We start from the raw sequence: 18,566 nt of genomic DNA on the forward strand, positions 1-18,566 counted from the left end.
GGGTCTGCGGGCGGGGCCGCGGCTGGCGCCGCTGCGGGGGGGGGGGGCCGGCGGGAAGGCGCGGATGCAGCCCCGCACGGTCCCCTTGGCTTCAGGTGTCCCTGGCGTGCGGGAGGCGGCGAGCGTGGCCCTGACCCCATCCCGGGGAGGGGGTTGTACGCCGCCCTGTCTGCTTAAAATGCTGCAGTGCTGGGTGGGACCGCGTCCTCGGAGAGCCCCTTCTGTGGCCCAGCGCGGGGCCTGACGCTGACACTCGAGCAAGGTCTGGGTGGGCATTCTCATAACCCTGACACCTTCTTGTTCTTGAGCGCTGAGAAATGTACCGTATTGCCGGTAGCTCCGTGATGTTTGCGGCAAGGGGAAAGGGACCTGTTGTTCCTGTTCTAGCATGGGGGAGTTCTCGTTGCTGCAGGGGATTGCCACCTTCACGGTGGCAGATATCACTCAGGGCTCCAGGGGTGACAGGAGAGAGAAAGCTGTGGATTTTCTGCTGTTGTGGAGCACGGTACAAAGCCGAGCAGTTCACAAAGTGTGAATAAAATTCCTGGACTGGATGGTACAAATAATGTAGTTAAGTCAAAATAAATTACATATAAAACAAGCTTAGGATAAGAAATGCTGTGTATGGTTAATGATAAGTAACAGGACTTATTGTTCCAGCAGGTACCTATTAGCACAGGGAGAGTAGGAGTTGGGAGCAGAGCTTCCACTGAGGCACAAAATGGAAATGCTATCTTAAGAAAGTGGGAGCAGTTCTTCAGCGTGACTTCCAACTGTGACGCCAGTCCTGCACAGCAGAGGACAGATAGACTGGCACTGTGAAGCTCAGCCCGTCTTTGTCCTTCCTTTCCAATGCACAGCAGTGACTCTTACTTTTAGAAACTCTATGCTGTGTGATTAGCTTCTTTCTCTATTTAATCTCCTAGGATCCATTTTATGCATTTTCATTTTTATTTCCATGTTGATCTCATTTCACTAAAAGGCAGCTCATTAATTTATTTCTATTAATTGTGCCTGTCATGTAAAATATTTATCTGTTTTTTTTGCTTCACATCAAGCCAAATGCTTTCAGCTCCTATTGAGATTAGCAAAAGCTGGGGGAAGGGATGGGAAGGATAGTAGTTTGGTTCTCAATACTTCTGTTTCTGAGGTATTTTCCCAACAATACCATGGTCATACAGAGAGGCTGGAGTCTGCCTTCTGCATGCACAAGGGCATTACAGGGTGGTGATGATCTTCCTCAGGGTCTGGTGTGTAGAACTGGAGGGACTCTAAATCCAAAAGGTTTTCCTTCCACTTCCTTTTTTTCTTCAGCTGTTCTAATAAAAGACCTTGCCTTTCCCTACAAGCCTTGCTTCCCTCATATTCTTTGCCTATTAGGTCTGCAGTTGCTACTGTAAAGATTTATGTGTTATCTTACAGAGGGAAATTATTAATAATAGTTCTTGTAGAGTCAGGTCTTTAAATAGGTATGACTCTCTTCTTATCCCTTCCCCTGACCTGCTTTACTAGCAGCCTTTCTGTGTTCCTGCTGTGTCTATCTTTTCTCTGACAACTGTGATTAAGCAGCCTTTTCCGGCCAGTGGTCAGGTGTGGCTGTGGCTGAGCTGTTATCTCAAGCATGATACTAGATCTGGGGTTTCCAAAAAGAAAAAAACAGGCGTTTTTTCCCTAGTGTGAGCTGAAGATCACTACTGTGCACCTCTGAAAGTCCTACCTTCTCCTCAATTTGCAGTAAGTTTTCAGCTAGCTCTTTGGTGATGTGTGATGCCTTCTTATATTCCTAATATTCCTTAAACTAGAGATTTTTAAATAGGCTTTTAGTGACAGAGGAGTAAATTTTTAATTTTATTTTTTTTTTATGACAGTCCTGTGGTGATTTTGGTTTGGGTTTATACTCTCCATTTTCTAGTAGCTCTGGAATAAGGTTTCTTTCCTTTCTGGGTCTCTCTTGAATTCTGAAAAAATGACTAAGGCCATAAGTACCCTTATCCATTTAGATAGTTCCATGGATTTCTAGTCCTGTATTTATCTACTACTATTAATACAAAGCAGTTCTGTGGAAACTTTCATACTCGAGCATTTTAGCTGATGATGCATATACATGCATACATTTATATACCTAAAATATACAGTTTTAAAAAAATGTAAAATATATTCACTTTATATATTTAAAAGGAAAAAGCAGGACTCAAAAATGTAGTGCAAAACGGAGAGGTGGGAAATATTTAAATGTAAGAGTGGAATGATGTGTGGGATTTTTCTTAAAATGCAAAATCACTGTTTTGGAACTGTGAAAAAAATAGATAGTTTCATTTAAAAAATACAATTAAGAAGGCAAAAGAAGAAATAATGTACAAAGCAAATGGGGAAGATGGAGATTAGCCACCAGTAAAAGATAGCAGCCAAAGAACTGAAACGCTTGGTGGGGAAACAAAGAAGATCTGTGTGTGTAGGGAGGGACTCTCTGAGTGTAAGAACTTGAGCACTATACATCATCTTGTAGAGCATGTGCTGTGTGGATTATACACTGGGTAACTGATGCTGCAACAAAAACCTTTTGCATGGAGTCTTCTTAAGTAGTGAGGTCCTGCAGGGATTTATTATATGCTGTTTAGTGGTCTTCTCCGTTAATATGAAAAAAATGTTGTTTACAAAGTGGTGACAGTAGAAAATGATTAATTAGGAAAGATCCATTCTTGTAGGCTGCTTTGGATAACTTGCTGGGTTCATTTGAACAACATGCATTTTAACACCAGTAAATTGAAGGAATTAGAAAAGTTTTATTGCTGTTCATAAACTGGGGATTTTATTGCTTTTCAAGCTTGCTCTGAAAAGACTCTGGGGTGGGACTGGTACGTCTCACACATACTGGGCAGAAATGACTTCTGGGTACCATGATGTGGCTGAGGAAGTGAGAAGAACCACTGGATGCTTAAGCAGAGGAACACAACAGTTTATGGCAGTAATGAGGCCCTTGAGAGAAAACGGCTCAGTCCTGGTGTCTGTACTTCCCATCCTTTCCAACTGATGATAAATTGGAAGAGTTACAGGAATGATTGTGAGGTCTGTAGAGCATCTATTATAGTAGCATATTTAACAAACTCAGTTTGGTCATGGCTGTTGGTAAGTGTGATCTGTCAGACAATATGATCTGTAAGAGTTATCATGGTGTTTTCAAGGAAGGTTGATTGACCAGATCTAGTGGCCTTTGGGTGACAATGTGGACAGAGTGATCCCATAGCTGTGATGCTCTCCACAATCCCGGGCAGAAGTGGTGGGAATAGACAAGGGAGTTTCAGTGGCCACTTGGTCCTGGGGCATGAGGGAGGGGAGGGCCAGACCTCATGTGGTAGCTCACTGTTAACTGCCCATGGCTGCTCCCTGGCCATGCTCGTGGTGAGAAGGAGAGGGTGTCTCCCAGGTGTGTGAGCGCCAAACTGCTCTAAGATAGGACTGGGCCAGGTAGCAGAACTGAAAATGAGAAGCCCTGCATTTCCTCCTCATAACGCTGGCACATAGGCAGTGTAGTAGAGAAGAAAACCTGAATGTTTCAAAGTCGGAGAGAGATGAAAACTAAACTGAGAAAAAGTTGGGGTGTGCTGAGCCCAGGATTACAAATTGAATGTGTCACAGCAGGCCTGGGTCTGGGTTTCCAGGTGTCTGGCAGCCCAGGGACAAGGGGCCTGTGCTCTGCCTTGGTATCTGGAGGTCCAGAAATTCTTTCTAGCCAGCGTCCTCTGATCTTTTCCTGCCTTCATGTTCAGTCAGGAGAAAAGACTTGTCCAGGGACACTCACATGTAGTGTCCCAAGGGTTGTGAGAGGGTACGGGAGGGGAACCTGTCTGCAGTTGCAATCCTGAGGGGAAAAAAAAAAACCACACTGATGACAAAGTGTGAGAAACAATGTTGGCGGTGGGAGGGCAGGCACAGGCATGTAGCTTGGCCATGAAAGTGTCAATGTGACACTGCCAGATGCAGTTCATTGCTTCTTATGTTTATTTTTTAATCAAGAAAATTGCACATGCAACTTTCATAGTGTTCTTTTGATGCCCCTAAGAAATGCAAGGATCAGGCTGTCTGCGTAACCTTTTTCTTGTATGTGTGCTTTATGGTAAGCTAATGACATGAGTACCTGCCCCCTTCTGTCCTGTATTCTCAACTTGTGTGCCAAAAAAGACAATGCTTGCTCACTTGTTTTGGTGTGTTGTTCACCACATGAGTCCATTCTATTCAAGCCCTTGCCTGAAGGCAAAGTTTTTAATGTTGGCAGGCTTTCTGATGGTGCTTATCTGAGTGTGTTTTTAAACAAAAGCAAAATCACTTTGCTAGCAGGTTCCTGAAATGGAGGGCAGGATGGTGTGCCTATTTTATAGACTGTGATTTAAGGTACATAAGGGCTTAGGACAATGGACTTACTGGAATACCTTTGAAATGCCTTTGACTTCACAATAACTTTGAGACTACAAACCTAATTTTTTTTTTCTCCTGTTTTCTTGAGTACTTGGAGAGCAACGTGTTATATCTCTCTAAATGCAGCCCCATGGAGTACCTGGCTATATTTGAGTGCATAGCATCACTGAAAATTAGACTTAGAGATTCACTCGGAAAACGGGAAGCATGAACTAGTGATTGCAGATGCAAAATCTGGCTACTGAGGATTGCCTGGGTGCATGTTACGATTTTCTGGGAGAAAGTGGGTAGAGATCACCCTCAGTGCTTCCCTGATCCTCTGATTCTCTTGCCTACCTGTTTGAGCTTTTCTAGTAGACCTACAGAGAGAGGGCTCCCTTGTTTTGCCTGTAGTGGCTCACACCAGAGCAGGTCCAGCCTGTGCTCTCAGAGAAATGGGAATCTGATTGGAAAAACAGCTTGTGATGGTGTAATCGAAGGCTGTCACCAAGCCCATGGATCAGAGGTCAGCACTGAGCATAAGCCCTAAAATTCTCTATCTCTGGAGCGCTTTGTTTTGCAAACTTGCCGTTTTAATACAATTTTATGTGCTACCTACATAAAATTAGCACTTTGAATTCTGGGGAAGAAAGGATTAGGAGTAAAGTTTTTAAACCAGAGGCAGAATGAATCGATATTTGAAAACTTCTAATAAACCAGTTTTTTTAGAAAAGAACTTCTAAATAATCAGTTTTCAATTGATATTTGAAAACTTCTAAATAACCTGAAAACTGCTAAACCAGGTGGAGAGCTTTTACTTTTAGTCTACTTGTAAACTCTTGTAATAATACAAAGATTTTCTCAGTGACATTTTAGCTGAGGAGTCCATAGCTTTGATCGTAAGGAATGTACATCTCTAGTCTTTGATTTTTCTTTAATGAGCTATAAAAGTAGTAATCCTTGCTCTCATATAAAATACTGCTTCATATATAGTACTTTTATAATCGGAATATGTAAAAGTGCATAGATCTTACTTTTAATGAATCCAGTGCATTGAAGTCTAAAATCTGATGTCATTAGTTTGTACCATAGATGTATTTTTCAACAACACATGTAAATCATGTCAATATTGAAATTGAATTCAGTCAACAGTTATAGGTGAAATTGAATTAGATACTGTGATGTGCTGTATATGGCCAAAGTTCTTAGTTCAGATGTTTACAGAGCTTTTGCAAATGAACTGGCATCCTCCATTACTGGGTTGTCTTGCTGATCCATTTGCTCAGGCAGCACGAGAGACTTGTTCTGAAACAGCTGCAAAGAACGTGCACTGCTCCGCACGGCGAGGGCAAGCAGCTGGAGGTGAAGGGCAGCAACTCTGTGTATGGGTGTATCGGTGCCAGCGCCCTGTGGTGTTGGGGGAGGCGGCCAGGAACCACAGCAGGGCAAGGGGGTGGTGGGAAGCGCAGCCAAGGATGGGGCGAGCTTGAAATGCTTTGCTGCTCAGGGGCTTTTGGAAGTCTAGCTTTGGGTTTTCCCCTTTTGGGGCACATTCTTTACATGTCTGCTTGTTCCACTCAGTAACAAATGTCACTGTTTTTTTAATGTGGGAAAATTCAGATCACCTTTCCCTCCCTGGCCTGATGGCTGGAATTGGCTGGGCCTCTTGTGTGCAACTCCTAATCTTGTGAAGCGGGGGCTTCCTCTTTGCAGGTCCTTGCAGAAACCAGGTCAGTACAGTCCCAGTGAACGTTGTTAGAGAACAAAATCATGCCTCCCGTTGCTGCAGGAGCAGCACAAAGCCCATTTCTTCTGTTTTTTTGAGTGTCTTTTGCAAAGCTCATCACTGAGTCTGCAGCTCCCTGCTAGTGATTGTTCACCAGCTTAATTAGCTCACTGGCCAACTGATTGTTTCTGAATGGTTCTTCTGCCCCAGCATTTAAATAGCTGTAATGACCCTGTAGCCCTTGTTTAAGGGGTAACTTTTTGTACTATGTAGCTCTTTTACCTTTCTGGCTGTTCCCTTCCACCCCACCATCCAGATTGATTCTCCCCACCCCACTGCCCTGGCCCTGGCTTTATTTATAACAGGGGGGGCAAGGCCCCTTCCTCTCCCTCCACTCTCAGAATCTTCTTTCTTACCAGTTGTTTCCTAAACTAAAAATCCCTTTCAAGAGGAGCATGCGTGTAGGTTCACATTTGCATCTGGGGTACACTTCAAGCTGTAACAGAAACAAGCCTACTTGGGTCCAATTGCTCATTGAAAGTAAAGCAAAGAGCTAATGACTACTGGAGTGAATTCAAACTTTTCTCCCATGCAGTTTACTTCCCAGCATTCATTCAAAATTTTCAAAGTGATTCAACTCTTGTCTTCTTAGAGACAAAGCAGGCCTGATGGTACTTGGCCATGTTCTTGTCTCCTCAGCCATCCCAAAGAGATTGTACCAGTTCCTCTAGGAAGCTTCTGGAGCTGTTTTTGGTGACTGTCATTACTATTTGTCTTCAGCTGCTCCTTCCTGAAGCCTGCCTGGGTCAGCATCTTGCTCCCTCTTTGCTGGTGTTTTTCTGTAGCAAGGCTCCCTCCCCTCCTGCTCCCCAAAGCCTTTGCAGTAAACAGTGCTTTTTTGCTTACGTTTGCTCTGTTACTGAACTAAGGCTTCCCCTGCGTGAGCAATGCTGGGCCAGCCAACTCAGCAGCAAATGCAAGGCATAGGAGTTTCATGCTGTTTCACACTGATGTCTCTTTTACAGGAGTTATTCAGCGCTGCACTGCTGTGAAGTACCACTACACCTCCAGCTCTCTGCCTCGCAACTTACCCATCAACATCACAAACACCATCCGGCAGGATGAGTGGCATGCACTCCGTAAGTAACCTAAAGCAGCGTACAAGACTGTTTGGATTACTTAATGCCTTAATGCAATGCCAAGTGAGGGCTCTGAATAAGCTAGCCGTCTTGTTAGTGAGGAAGGGCAAGCAGCTGACAGTACAATTGAAAGGGGATGTGAGATTTGGAGGGGCTTAATTGGTGAATTCAGGAATACAGGCATGTGTGTTGTATGTCGCAAGGTGAAATCATATTCTGGATCTGGGGGCAGGCAATTCCTAGCTGGCTTACAGCAAAGGTGCTGCAGCACTGTATAGTCTGTATAGCTCTTGTTGCATTTTTCTGTGTGCACACCAGTGACCTGGTGCAGCTCTGGGGCAACTAGCCCTTTTAGGGAACATCTCAGTTTGTCTTTGCAACTTCCTGTTACCAGCTCCTAGCCCACAAGCTGCCTGATGCCCAAGTCCTTCCCACACAGATGACTGACCTGTAGCCTGCCACTGAGAATGATTTTATCAGGTTTTTTTCTGCTCCTGCTTCTCTCTGATTGTTTTCTGGTTCTATTGCCTCACATAATTCTGCCTAGCCCCTGTCATGTGAGCCTCAGTGCTGAGGAAATCCAGCTAGAGACTGAACTAGTAGGAGACAAGAACAGCACTTGTATTATGGATGACAAAGTGCTGTTCATATCACTGGTGCCGAAGCGTTTTTTAGAGCTTGTTACTGGAGTTGTTCCCGTCATACTGTATTGATCTGCTGTCTGCTTCTGTCCTCCCACTGTTCCTCTTTTCAGTTCACACTATCTTGCCTTCCATGTGCTAGTCCTTTACTTCTCTTCAGCGACCCCTTTCATTTATTTCTTTTATTTCTATTTTCAGCAGACACCCAACAAACTCCATCCCAAAGAAACGCACCACCACCAAAAAAAAAAAAAGCCATTGCAGTATTAATGCTTACAAATCATTGCTGAATTCATAACGTGTCCCTTCTGTCCCATGTTGGGGAGTATTTGGCCAGTATTCCTCTTGATCAGGCCAGAAATGCTTTCTAGTTGTACAGTGCCCAGCAGAAGGGAGTTAAGTTAGCTGGATTCCTTTAGTTTCAGTGTAATGGGCAAACTATCTACTTCAAAGAAGCTACAGAAGGTGGAGGCCATGGGTGAAGTATAAACTTTAGAACCAGCAAATCTAAATCTGTCTGGACTCTCCCCTGGCTGTCCTGTCTGGGTGCCACCATCTTCATGTCTTCTTTCTTGCTTTTCTCCTTTCTCTTTCCTCAGATCTGCGGAGGATGACAGCTGGCTTCATTGGCATGGCAGTCTCCATCATCCTGTTTGGGTGGATCATTGGTGTGCTGGGCTGCTGCAAACAGCAGGAGCTCATGCAGTACGTGGCTGGGCTGCTCTTCCTAATGGGAGGTGAGAGCCTTTCGCTTCTACTCCTGAAGTCACCACAGTCAGTATTGCTGGCTGGGGAGGTGCTCTTAAAAGTAAAGTCAGCCCACAGGAAACACACAAAGCAGCTCTTTAGTGCAGCAAATCATCAGCATAGCACAGAATTACCACCTCCAGCACTGGGCAGGACTTGCTTGCGTGGGTATTTGCATGTTTCTGAGTAGACCTCGCTGTACATACACGAGCCTTCTGCTCTGGAGAGCTGGTGTGTAGCCACAGGGAACACGTGCACAGTGAGCACAGTCCTCTTGCCTGCGCCAAGTGTGTGGAGCCTGTGGCTCCTGTCAGACAGCGCAGCTCAGTTTTCTCTAGGGAATCTTAACAAACAAACAAACAATCAACGTAGAGCACCTTTCTGCTGCTGAAAGATGCTCACATCTTTAGGTAACAATGAAGTCCAAACCCAGACAAGCCTGGAGAACATTGGCCCAGAGGTAAGGACATGAGCTCAGTGCTTGCCAGGGGTATTTGTTACATCTGTTCCTCCTGGCTGGGAGCAGACTTTCTGCATGGCCAAAGTTTTTTTCTGAACTTTGACTGTTCAGCTCAAAAATGGGCAGTGTTTTGTCTTTATTTGAAAGGGGCATAGTAGTGACAAATGCACCAAAAGGGTGAGCTGAGATGCTCCAAGGATGATGACTCTTAAATTGCAAGCGGTAAATAGGCAACTTTCAAGTATGAAAAATGAGGCTCTACTTCAAAGCCAGATCTGCTACCCTAGAGGCCCAGTATCAGCATCTATAATGGCTGCAAGCAAGGAATGTGGTGATATAACAGCGTCTAGAGCAGTTAAACAAATAGGTGTGTTTTGTGCCACTTTTTTGGGGGGAGGGGAGGAAATCTTCCCTAGCCATAAGCGAGCCTTCTCAAGCAGTGTTTTTGGGGAGCTGCACAGAAAACCACCCTGCTGGCATGGCATGCTGCTAGAAAGGCTGGAAGGTAGGCTTGTGCTGTCCTCTTACATACTGCTTAACTGCAGTTTCCTTTGGGAACATTTTCGTTTCTTTATCACACAGCAGTGAGAGAGTAAAGTATTATAAGTGCAACAGGTAGACTGGGTCCCCTTTGAGTGCTTCTGCACTTAACCATGATAGGCATGCCGTCAGCAGCAAGAGTCGTCATTAGTAGACACAGATCCAGAGCTGGAGAGAATAAAATGATCATCTCAACCTTGAGTACTAGTGTATATTAGAGATACTGGAGTGCCTTGTGTTGTAAGTTTCTGGCTTTTTTGCTTCTCTGTATAGGTGCTTAGTGAATGTTTAGTGGATAACAAAAACCTGGGCACCTTCTATAGGCCTAGGCTACAGCTGTCCGGAGTCTGGACACGCTTAGTAGAAACTAAGCAGTGCTGCACTTTTTGCAGCCCTGGGCTTCAGCTATTTACTTTCCATAGGAGAAACTGCCCAAGTACTGTTTGGAATGTGATGCTATTAGCCATTGGAACTTCTCGGGGGAATTGAAGCATGATGAACTACATGACTGAGTTCAAAATAGCAACAGGGGGAGCTAAGGCAATATTGGTCATTTGTGAAGTGAGGTATCCCATAGTCCTACATATATTGCCTTCCCCAGCCCCTGTCCCTCCCCCTTGTAAGAAGAGTGACTGGTAGGACAAAAAAAAAAAGGTTATTCTTGATTTTGAAAGTTCATGACTTTGAAAATATGTAGGGAAAAAACAGAGCGTAATTAACCTGAGGGCAGTGTAGAACGCTCTTGCTTTTCTCCTGCAGGTACCTGCTGTATCATCTCACTCTGCACATGCGTAGCTGGGATCAATTTTGAGCTATCTCGCTATCCTCGCTACGTCTATGGGCTGCCAGAGGACATCAGTCATGGCTATGGCTGGTCCATGTTCTGTGCCTGGGGAGGCCTGGGCCTCACCCTGCTGGCTGGGTTCCTCTGCACATTGGCCCCATCACTCAACACTTCTCGGGCATCCGTACAAAAACCCAGACAAGAAAATGGGGCTGTGTGACCTCGGAGGGATGAGGAGAGACTCTGGAAAGCGCAGCCTGGGCAGAGCTGCGGGTTAACACCAGGAAGAGGTGGCATGTCAGCGTGTGGAGAGCAGTGCCATAGCTGTGGAAATACCAGGCCATGGGATGCTGCTACAGCCTCCAGTCACAGACACAGACATTGCAAGTAACTCCAGGTTTGAATTATTGGCGATTTGCTCGTTGATGGTTTAAGGGGGACAGTTCTTTTGATTTGGTTTTCTTCTGTTTACAAGGGATTAAGTCCAAGGCTGTGTCTTTTTTTGTGCTGTTTTTTGAACTGTACCTCCATGGTCCTGTTATTGTCCAGTTGTAAGGGATGTTTACGCACCAACTCTATTGCTGCAGGTCTGTGTAATTCAGACCCAAATTAGGGCAAGGAGCTACGTGAAGTTGGCTTGAACACTTTTGCAACAGGCGTGTCTAGTGTTGGCTCAGGCCATCATTTCCCAAAAGAACCTTGATTTAAGCTGAGATTTAGGCCAAAGAATTAGCCCATGCTTAGTATTAATTCATTTAAATCAGAAATCTGTGCTATTCCATGCTGTGGCATCAGCTATTTACTTACTACTAAAGCTGTTTCCAAAAGGAGCCAGCTGTAACTGAGCAGCAAGACTCTAAAAACCCCTCTTACTGGCTTTAGGAAAGGAGGGGAAAGTTTTCCTCAGCTTCTTACACAGGTAAGGTTACTCATTTGGCTAAGTAACATACCCTTGTTTTAGTGGGGAGATGTATGCAACGTGCAGCTTGTAACTATTCCACTAGAGGCCAGGGTATATTTCTGAAAGTATGTCATAGTTTGAGCTGCTGGGATCAACTTTCACCCCCTAACTAACTTGTGGGTGCAACTCCTGTTCTGTGAAAGGAGATGAGCAATTCTCCCCAAGCTCAAATACCAGTACTGCTAAAATAGCAGAAGATGTACAGCCCCCTCTAATAGTAATGTCCAAAGGAACCGCAATGTATTTTCCTCAGGAACGCGTGGCTTCTGCTCACTTCACCACTCAACCCTTTCTAATGTCAAATGCCCCTGAGCACAGCATGTCAAGAACATGCATGCTCCGCTGGAACAAGCTCCCTCTCCAAAAAAGAGAGGCAAGGACCTTGGAACCAGTGCAAGTACTAGGGCTAACTCAGGAACATCAGCCAAAGTACTTTGGGGTGCATTTTTCTTTCATTCATCTATTCTTTATTCCCTCACATCCTTGCCCCTCTCCCAAGCGTCCAAAAACTGCACAGGTAAAGATGAGATGGCCAGCATTTGGAGATGTTTACATTGTATTTAAAATACAATACAGTGGCATGTAAGATACTTAATGCTAAAGTCAGTGTATTTATGAAAAGTGTAATTTTTAAATGGAAGTTGTAATTCTCAACTGGCATTAAAAGTACTGAAAGACTTGCTCAGTGGATGAAACCTTGAATTCTTTCTGATTAATTACCGGACTGATTCACCAGAGAGCTCATACATGCATTCACCAATGGTGTTAAAGCTTCCAGAATTAAGTTTAAATGACAAAGTTAAAACATAGTCCATGTGTAAATCGTGTTCGCTTCTCCCTTGCAAAATGAGTGTTAGTTCTGAAGTTTCAAAGACTCTAATAAAGCTGTACGGTCTGTCCACTGGCTGCACAGGTAAAAACAGGGGATGCTGTCTGAGCTGCAGTTCATCAATTTCAAAGTACACTTACTGCGGTATAACCTGTTGGTCCTCATATAGAAGTAGCAGAGCAGGATTTAATCCAGTTCTAGCAGGAGGAGGCTCCAAAGGCAGCATGCTGGGCGCCGTGGACAGGAGGTTCTCACCTTCCCTTTTGCAGATGTAGAACCACTGAGTAAGGGCAACAGCCCCAACACATCAAGGATTTGTTTTTAGAGGGAAAAAATGCTTTATTTTTTCCAGACAGAAAGTAAGTGGTACAGTCCAGTCTAGTCCTGCCCTCTGCCAAGGCCACAACCTTGACTGGGCAGAGATCAGGCATAGTACTGCAGATTGGCTTTTTTCTTTGCTTGAACCTCCAGGATTCCTTCCATGTAGTCCTCGTGGGTGAGCTCTGTAGCTCCACGGCGAAGGGCAATCATCCCCTGCCCAAGGAGACAGTATTTAGAGAGGGCATGTGAGCATCACAGCAGTTCAAAGTAATTACACCATGCTAGCTTTCACAGTTCCCACTGATCAGCGCTGGCTGCTGTAGAGGAATACTTACCGCTTCAACACACACAGCCTTGCACTGGGCTCCATTGAAATCATCTGTGCAGCGAGCCAGTTCTTCATAGTTCACATCAGGGCTGACATGAGCAGCAGGGGAGAGGGGAAAAAAAGTCTGAGAACATGTACCAAATAGAAAAAGCAAGGTATGGAGCTTCCTTAAAACCCAACAAGGAGCTCTCAACAAAAGAGCACCAGCACCTACCACTCCACAGCCCTGAGGTACCATCATGAGTGACAAACATAGCCCCAGAAGGCCATGCGTCTGCCATACCTGACATTCATTTTGCGTGAATGGATCTGCATAATTCTGGCTCTGGCCTCTTCATTAGGCATCGGGAACTCAATCTTGCGATCTAATCGTCCAGAGCGGAGCAAAGCTGGGTCCAAGATATCAACCCGGTTGGTTGCAGCAATCACCTAAGTAGAAGTAGGGTCGTCAGTCTGAGGCACCTGGAGGACAGGCCTCTCCTCCCCAAGGCTCCACCAAGCTTCTTCCCTGGGCATTGTTTTCCATCCCCTGCTAGAGCACCCTGGACCTCAGTAGCACTCTCTGCTAGATCCCAACCTTGACTTGTGTGTTGGGCTGGAAACCATCAAGTTGATTAAGCAGCTCCAGCATGGTCCTCTGCACTTCCCGATCACCAGCCTTCTCACTGTCAAACCTGAGGAGGAAACAAGGGTAAAACTGTCAGCGTGAACCTGACCACCCTGCCCCTATGTTTTTAATCACATAAAAAGACAGAATGACTGCAGCTCACACTCCTTGGCCAAGGTCTTCCAACCTCCTTGAAATTACAGGAAGACCTACCTTGATGAGGACCATGACTAGAGTAACCGTCAGCAGCAGCTAAGTCTGATTATGTCCTTACAGCTGAATGGGGCTAAAGGCCCAAGTAGTAAAGGAGGGTGAACAGTTCTGATGCAGTTATCAGAAAACAGTTTTATACAGCAGGAGACTGTCAGATAGATCCCAAGTCTCATGAACTTTGCTCATGAGCCCAAAGATTGTGGCAACTGCTATCTATCTGTGGTTGGCTTTACGCTCTGTTCCTGAATAGGCCACGCTTTAAGCTAGGCTTCCCTCACATGCACAGGCAAAGGAGGCTGCTAGGCAGCTCCCAAGAGCTTTACAACATGGCCCACGCCTCACCTTTTAGTGCCAATAGCATCCAGTTCGTCAATAAAGATGATGGAAGGGGCTTTTTCCTTGGCTAGAGCAAAAGCATCACGTACCAGCTTAGCTCCATCACCAATGAACATCTGCACAAGCTGTGGACCCGCAAGCTTCAGGAACGTAGCCTGGGAAAGGAAAGAGAATTCTATGCCTCGTTTCTCAATAGGGTCAGTTCTGGGTACTACAAGAAGCCCATAACTAAAACAACTAACCAAGCAAGCAGACAAGAAAATCTGAGCCTTTGTAACACAAGTTTGTATGTATGACCCCTCTCCCCCTCAGAGGTGTTCTTTTTCAGGCACTGTTCTACAGCAGCACATGCTTTCAAAGGTTCCTTTTACCTTGGTCTGGGCCGCACATGCTCGAGCTAAAAGCGTCTTCCCTGTTCCTGGAGGCCCGTACATAAGGACTCCTTTGGGCGGCTGTATACCCAAGTTTTCAAATTTCTCCTTATGATTCATTGGCAGCACAATGGCCTCCACAAGCTACAGCAAAAGAAAAAGATTAATACATAAACCCCTTCTCCTCCACAGATCCAGGCTGCCTGCTTTGAGCTGAAGTTCAAACACCATTGTCCTCAGTCACACCAGAAACTAAACATAAAGTATCACCTCTTGGATTTGTTTATCCAGCCCCCCGATGTCACTGTACTGCTCTGTGGGTCTCTCATCCACCTCCATGGCTTTCACCCGTGAATCATATTCAGTAGGTAGAGTCTCCAGGATCAAGTAAGAGTCTTTGTTCACCCCCTGTAAACACAAGTCCTTTGCTTTTAACAGGCCCTTCAGATAGCAATTAATAAACACACAATCAAAGATGATTCACTAGACCTCAGGGATGCAGGAATAACCAGCTTTGATATTTGCACTCACCAAATCACCACAGCTTGGCACAGTGGACAACGCCATAGCTAACATAGCACATTTTGAAAAAGAGCGGTCCAACTTACTTACGATACAACAGATTGGGTTTAGAAAGCTTACTGGGTGATATCTAAATTTTCAGCACCTAATTTATGTATAAAGAACACACCCCCCTAAACTACTTTTCTATACTACAAACATGACTGAACCCATAATATCTTTTTCTTAAAATTTTAGTACAGAAATGGTCTTGGGGAAATCTGGACAGATTTTTCTCCTTTATAAAGGGCAAGATGTACGCAATTTTCTGACCAACATCACATCCAACAGTCACAACAGCACCACTCACCACTAGGTCTCCAGGCTTCAACTTCTCTGCATCAACCAACCCAATAACAGGCAGGAAATATGTCTGTAGGAAAGAAATCAAAGTAAGCAAAACCAGCTGTACTAGGAGAAGGTCCTTTTCAGCACTCCTCACCCCTAGCTGGGTATGTGGGTCTTACCTGGCGCGTAGAGGTCTTGATCACAGCACACTTGCCCTTTCTCTGGGAATCCAGATCAATGTTTGCTCCATCCTCCTCCTGGTCATTGGGGTCAACATCCAGCAGCTGAAAACCAGAGACAGAGATTTCATGACAATGTAACCAGGCTAGCAGGATGACCTCAGGATTAACGTTTCTAAATTACATGCAGTAGGCGAAATAAAACTTCCCATCATCCATCAGCAGTAGAATCCTGAAAGCGTTAAATCCCTCCTCTAAAAATTAGTTTCTTCCTTTCCTCATGAAGCAGTACATGACAGCGCATAGGAAGACACTATAAAGTTCAGAACAAAGCAGTCGCTAATGGGGGCACCGATTTCTCCTCCCATTACAGCAGCTCACATTAAACCTTAAGTTCGTTAAGTTTTAAAACACTAGTACAAACCAATCCCCTCTTTTTAAAAACAGGAAACTATCAGCATTTTTTTGGCCTATCAGCAAAACTACTGAATTACAGAAAGAATGTGATGTAATAACAGAGTCACTGCTTTTCATGTGCTGTGTCACAAGTTTCAGAAAGCACATACCAAATCTCACATGCCCAAGTCTAGACTAAGCGAGGCTGCGTGCACGCTCCGATGGCTATGTTATGTGCAGATGAACAGTAGCCAACACCCAAGGAACGACCCAGACAAGAAGCGGGCAAGTGACTTGTGCTTCCAGGTCACAAATAAAACCAATAGAAAAACCTGGAAGTCCTGGCTGCAGAAGCACCAGTAGTTTGAGAATATGCCACATCTCAAATTACCAATGCATCCCCCTGCCCTTCTCCCTCCCGATATACATTGCGCACACTTCTCACATTGCTGCGGAAGAGCGCGCCGCTCTCACCTCGATAACGTTGGAGACAAGATATGGCAGGGTTTTGTTCACTTTGATCTTCTCGCTGTTCTCTTTGATCTTGTCTTTCATGGCCTGAAGCTCATGGGTCACTCTCAGTACTTCGCTCTTCATGATCTGGAATCAGTACGCAGAAGAAAGACATGGGAATAATATCAGAAGACTGAGGCAAGATAAAATTCATATATTATTCCAAAAGCAAACCAGTTATAAAAACTTAAGTCTGGGGAAACAGTAGGTATAAAGGGAAACGTAATACAAAAGGAGGAAAAAACAGAATGTTAGCCAAAACAGGTTAGGAATCAAGGCTACGCAGTCCATTTTGGTCTCCAACTAATCAATATAGCTAAGTAATTTCTTCGCAGTGTCACTGGATAACATTAGCTTAATCAATGCATCAGCTTACAGGGTTGGAATATGACCTAGATAAGGATGTGACCTAGTAAGGTAACTGTGTTTTGCTTTTTATTTTTTAATATATAGAGATACATAGGTAACTAGATATACACACACATGCGCATATCTATATGCAGCCATATACACTCACCTGTTTTAAAGTTATATTTTGCTGGGTTTAAAGAATTGTGTTCCAGCACACAATTCAAGGAGAAACACAAAGCCCCGCACCTGGGAAGGAAGAGCACCTTGCAGTGACACAGGCTGGTGACTGGCTGGTTGGGGACCAGCTCTGCGGAAAGGGACCTGGGGGTCTCCATGGACAGTAAAGTCAGCAGCAGCCAGCAACGTGCCCCGACAGCAAGGGCTGTACTAACAGGAGTGTAGCCAGTAGATGGAGAAAAGTGATCAGCCCCCTTTATTCAACACTAGTTAGACCCTATCTGGAGCAGTCTGCCCCATTTTGGGCTCCCCCATACAGCAAAGACATTGATAAACTGGACTGAGTTCAGCACAGGGCCGCCAAGATGGCCAGGGGGCTGGAGCACAGGCCCTGTGAGAAGTAGCTGAGGGACATGGGCTTGTTCAGCCGGAGAACTACTGGGGAAGGTATCAAGTCGACAGAACCAGATGCTTCACAGCAGCGCACGGTGGGCGGATGAGACAACAAAGACTGAAACAGAAAAGGTTGAGCCTGTGTGTAAAGGGAATCTTTATCCTCACGAGGACAGCCAAGCAGTGGCACAGAACGCCCAGAGAAGTGGTGCAATCTCTGTCTTTAGAGGCCTTCAGAATCCAACCGGATAAAGCCCTGAGCAGCTGGGGTTACGGCCGACCCTGCTTTGAGCAGGAGACTGGACTAGAGATCTTCTCAAGCCCCTTCCGACCTGAGTTACTCCATGATCCTACCTGACCCAGGCCACGGAACGGGCTTCTCCCTCCCCTGTGCCTACGAGAGCTGGGAGGACTTATGTACCTTTACCTAAAGCATCCAAGGCTCTGCAGAACAACCGTCCCCTCAGCTTCCTCGGGTCCTCGCTCTTTCAGCACTTCTTTCCCTACCTTCGAGGCTTAACTCTACTCCTCAACCTACTGCTCCCCACCTAGTTAACCGCATCTTATTTTTCACTGCCCTCGTCTCTACCCCCACGGCTGGACTAAGCCCACCCCGCCCCGAGCACCACCAGCCCAGGGCTCCCAAGGCCCGGCCCCGGCCCCGGCTCCGCTCCCCGGCCCTTGGCCGCTACCTTGATCTCGCTGTCGAGGAGACGCGTGCGCTGCACGATCTCCTCCGTGGACATCTTCAGCACCTCCTCGCCGACGCCGTCCTGCGGGGGCACAACGGCAGCGTCACCCTCGGTCCGACACCCCCCGCCTCACGCCGTCTCCCGCCACCGCACCCCCGGGCCCCCTCACCTCGGACTCATCCCACACCGACGCCATCTTGCCCCCAGCCAACCAGCCGGTCAGCGCACAAGGCGGCGGATTCCGGGCGGCAGATTCCACCCTCCTCGCCCCAGGAACATAGGCGGGAGGCAACGGGACGAGGCTGCTCGGGGCGGGGGGGAGCTCCGCGACCCCTCTTTTCTTCCTCGTTGTCCCCGCTGCGGCCCCTCCGCTCCCCCCCGACGGATCTGCCGAATCTGCCGGCGTTGGTAGCGAGGGGAAGAAAGCGCCGCGCCGGTCACGTGCCACCGGCCAAATCTGCTGAGTGATGGCCCGGCCGCCATCTTAGTGCGGGGCAGGGGCGGAGCGGCGACTGGGCGCTGCTGCCCGCCCAACCACCCACCCGATTCCCCCCCCCTACCCCCCCCCTCGCCCCAGCGAGGGGGAGCCCGGTCGCGGCGGCAGTCGGGGAAACTCTCCCG

The 18,566-nt window shown here is 46.3% G+C and overlaps 2 protein-coding genes across 4 annotated transcripts; one reads left to right on the top strand and one right to left on the bottom strand.

Annotated features, from left to right (window-relative positions):
- Positions 1–3,116: 3,116 nt before the first annotated feature.
- On the top strand, positions 3,117–12,072 carry LOC104839756 (transmembrane protein 178B-like). Its single transcript, XM_010580214.1, has 4 exons — positions 3,117–3,126; positions 7,144–7,257; positions 8,498–8,635; positions 10,405–12,072. Exons 1-4 carry the CDS (start codon positions 3,117–3,119, stop codon positions 10,647–10,649), a joined length of 507 nt encoding a protein of 168 aa, XP_010578516.1. The 3' UTR covers positions 10,650–12,072.
- PSMC3 (proteasome (prosome, macropain) 26S subunit, ATPase, 3) lies at positions 11,920–18,317 on the bottom strand. 3 transcript variants are annotated; one of them, XM_010580150.1, is made up of 12 exons: positions 18,115–18,317; positions 17,946–18,026; positions 16,294–16,419; positions 15,424–15,528; positions 15,267–15,329; positions 14,666–14,803; positions 14,396–14,539; positions 14,031–14,179; positions 13,446–13,542; positions 13,152–13,297; positions 12,876–12,957; positions 11,920–12,753 (listed from the first exon to the last, which is right to left on the bottom strand). In XM_010580150.1, exons 1-12 carry the CDS (start codon positions 18,139–18,141, stop codon positions 12,643–12,645), a joined length of 1,269 nt encoding a protein of 422 aa, XP_010578452.1. In that variant the 5' UTR covers positions 18,142–18,317; the 3' UTR covers positions 11,920–12,642. The 3 variants fall into 3 exon arrangements, with proteins under 3 accessions (XP_010578452.1, XP_010578454.1, XP_010578453.1); XM_010580152.1 differs by lacking the exon at positions 18,115–18,317 and adding an exon at positions 16,850–16,929 and having other exon boundaries at positions 17,946–18,028; XM_010580151.1 differs by lacking the exon at positions 17,946–18,026.
- Positions 18,318–18,566: the final 249 nt, after the last annotated feature.

Source organism: Haliaeetus leucocephalus, unplaced genomic scaffold (genome assembly GCF_000737465.1).
Source record: "Haliaeetus leucocephalus isolate CR32 unplaced genomic scaffold, Haliaeetus_leucocephalus-4.0 Scaffold696, whole genome shotgun sequence".
NCBI lineage: Eukaryota > Metazoa > Chordata > Aves > Accipitriformes > Accipitridae > Haliaeetus > Haliaeetus leucocephalus.

Excerpts from the sequence above, each read along its gene's own strand:
- LOC104839756 (XM_010580214.1), top strand. Across the intron at positions 7,258-8,497 it reads GGATGAGTGGCATGCACTCC|ATCTGCGGAGGATGACAGCT; the intron begins GTAAGTAACCTA and ends CTCTTTCCTCAG. Across the intron at positions 8,636-10,404 it reads GCTGCTCTTCCTAATGGGAG|GTACCTGCTGTATCATCTCA; the intron begins GTGAGAGCCTTT and ends TTTCTCCTGCAG.
- PSMC3 (XM_010580150.1), bottom strand. The coding sequence starts at position 18,141 with ATGGCGTCGGTGTGGGATGAGTCCGAG. Across the intron at positions 15,330-15,423 it reads TCAAGACCTCTACGCGCCAG|ACATATTTCCTGCCTGTTAT; the intron begins GTAAGACCCACA and ends TCTTTCCTACAG. Across the intron at positions 14,804-15,266 it reads TGAAGCCTGGAGACCTAGTG|GGGGTGAACAAAGACTCTTA; the intron begins GTGAGTGGTGCT and ends TTGTGTTTACAG.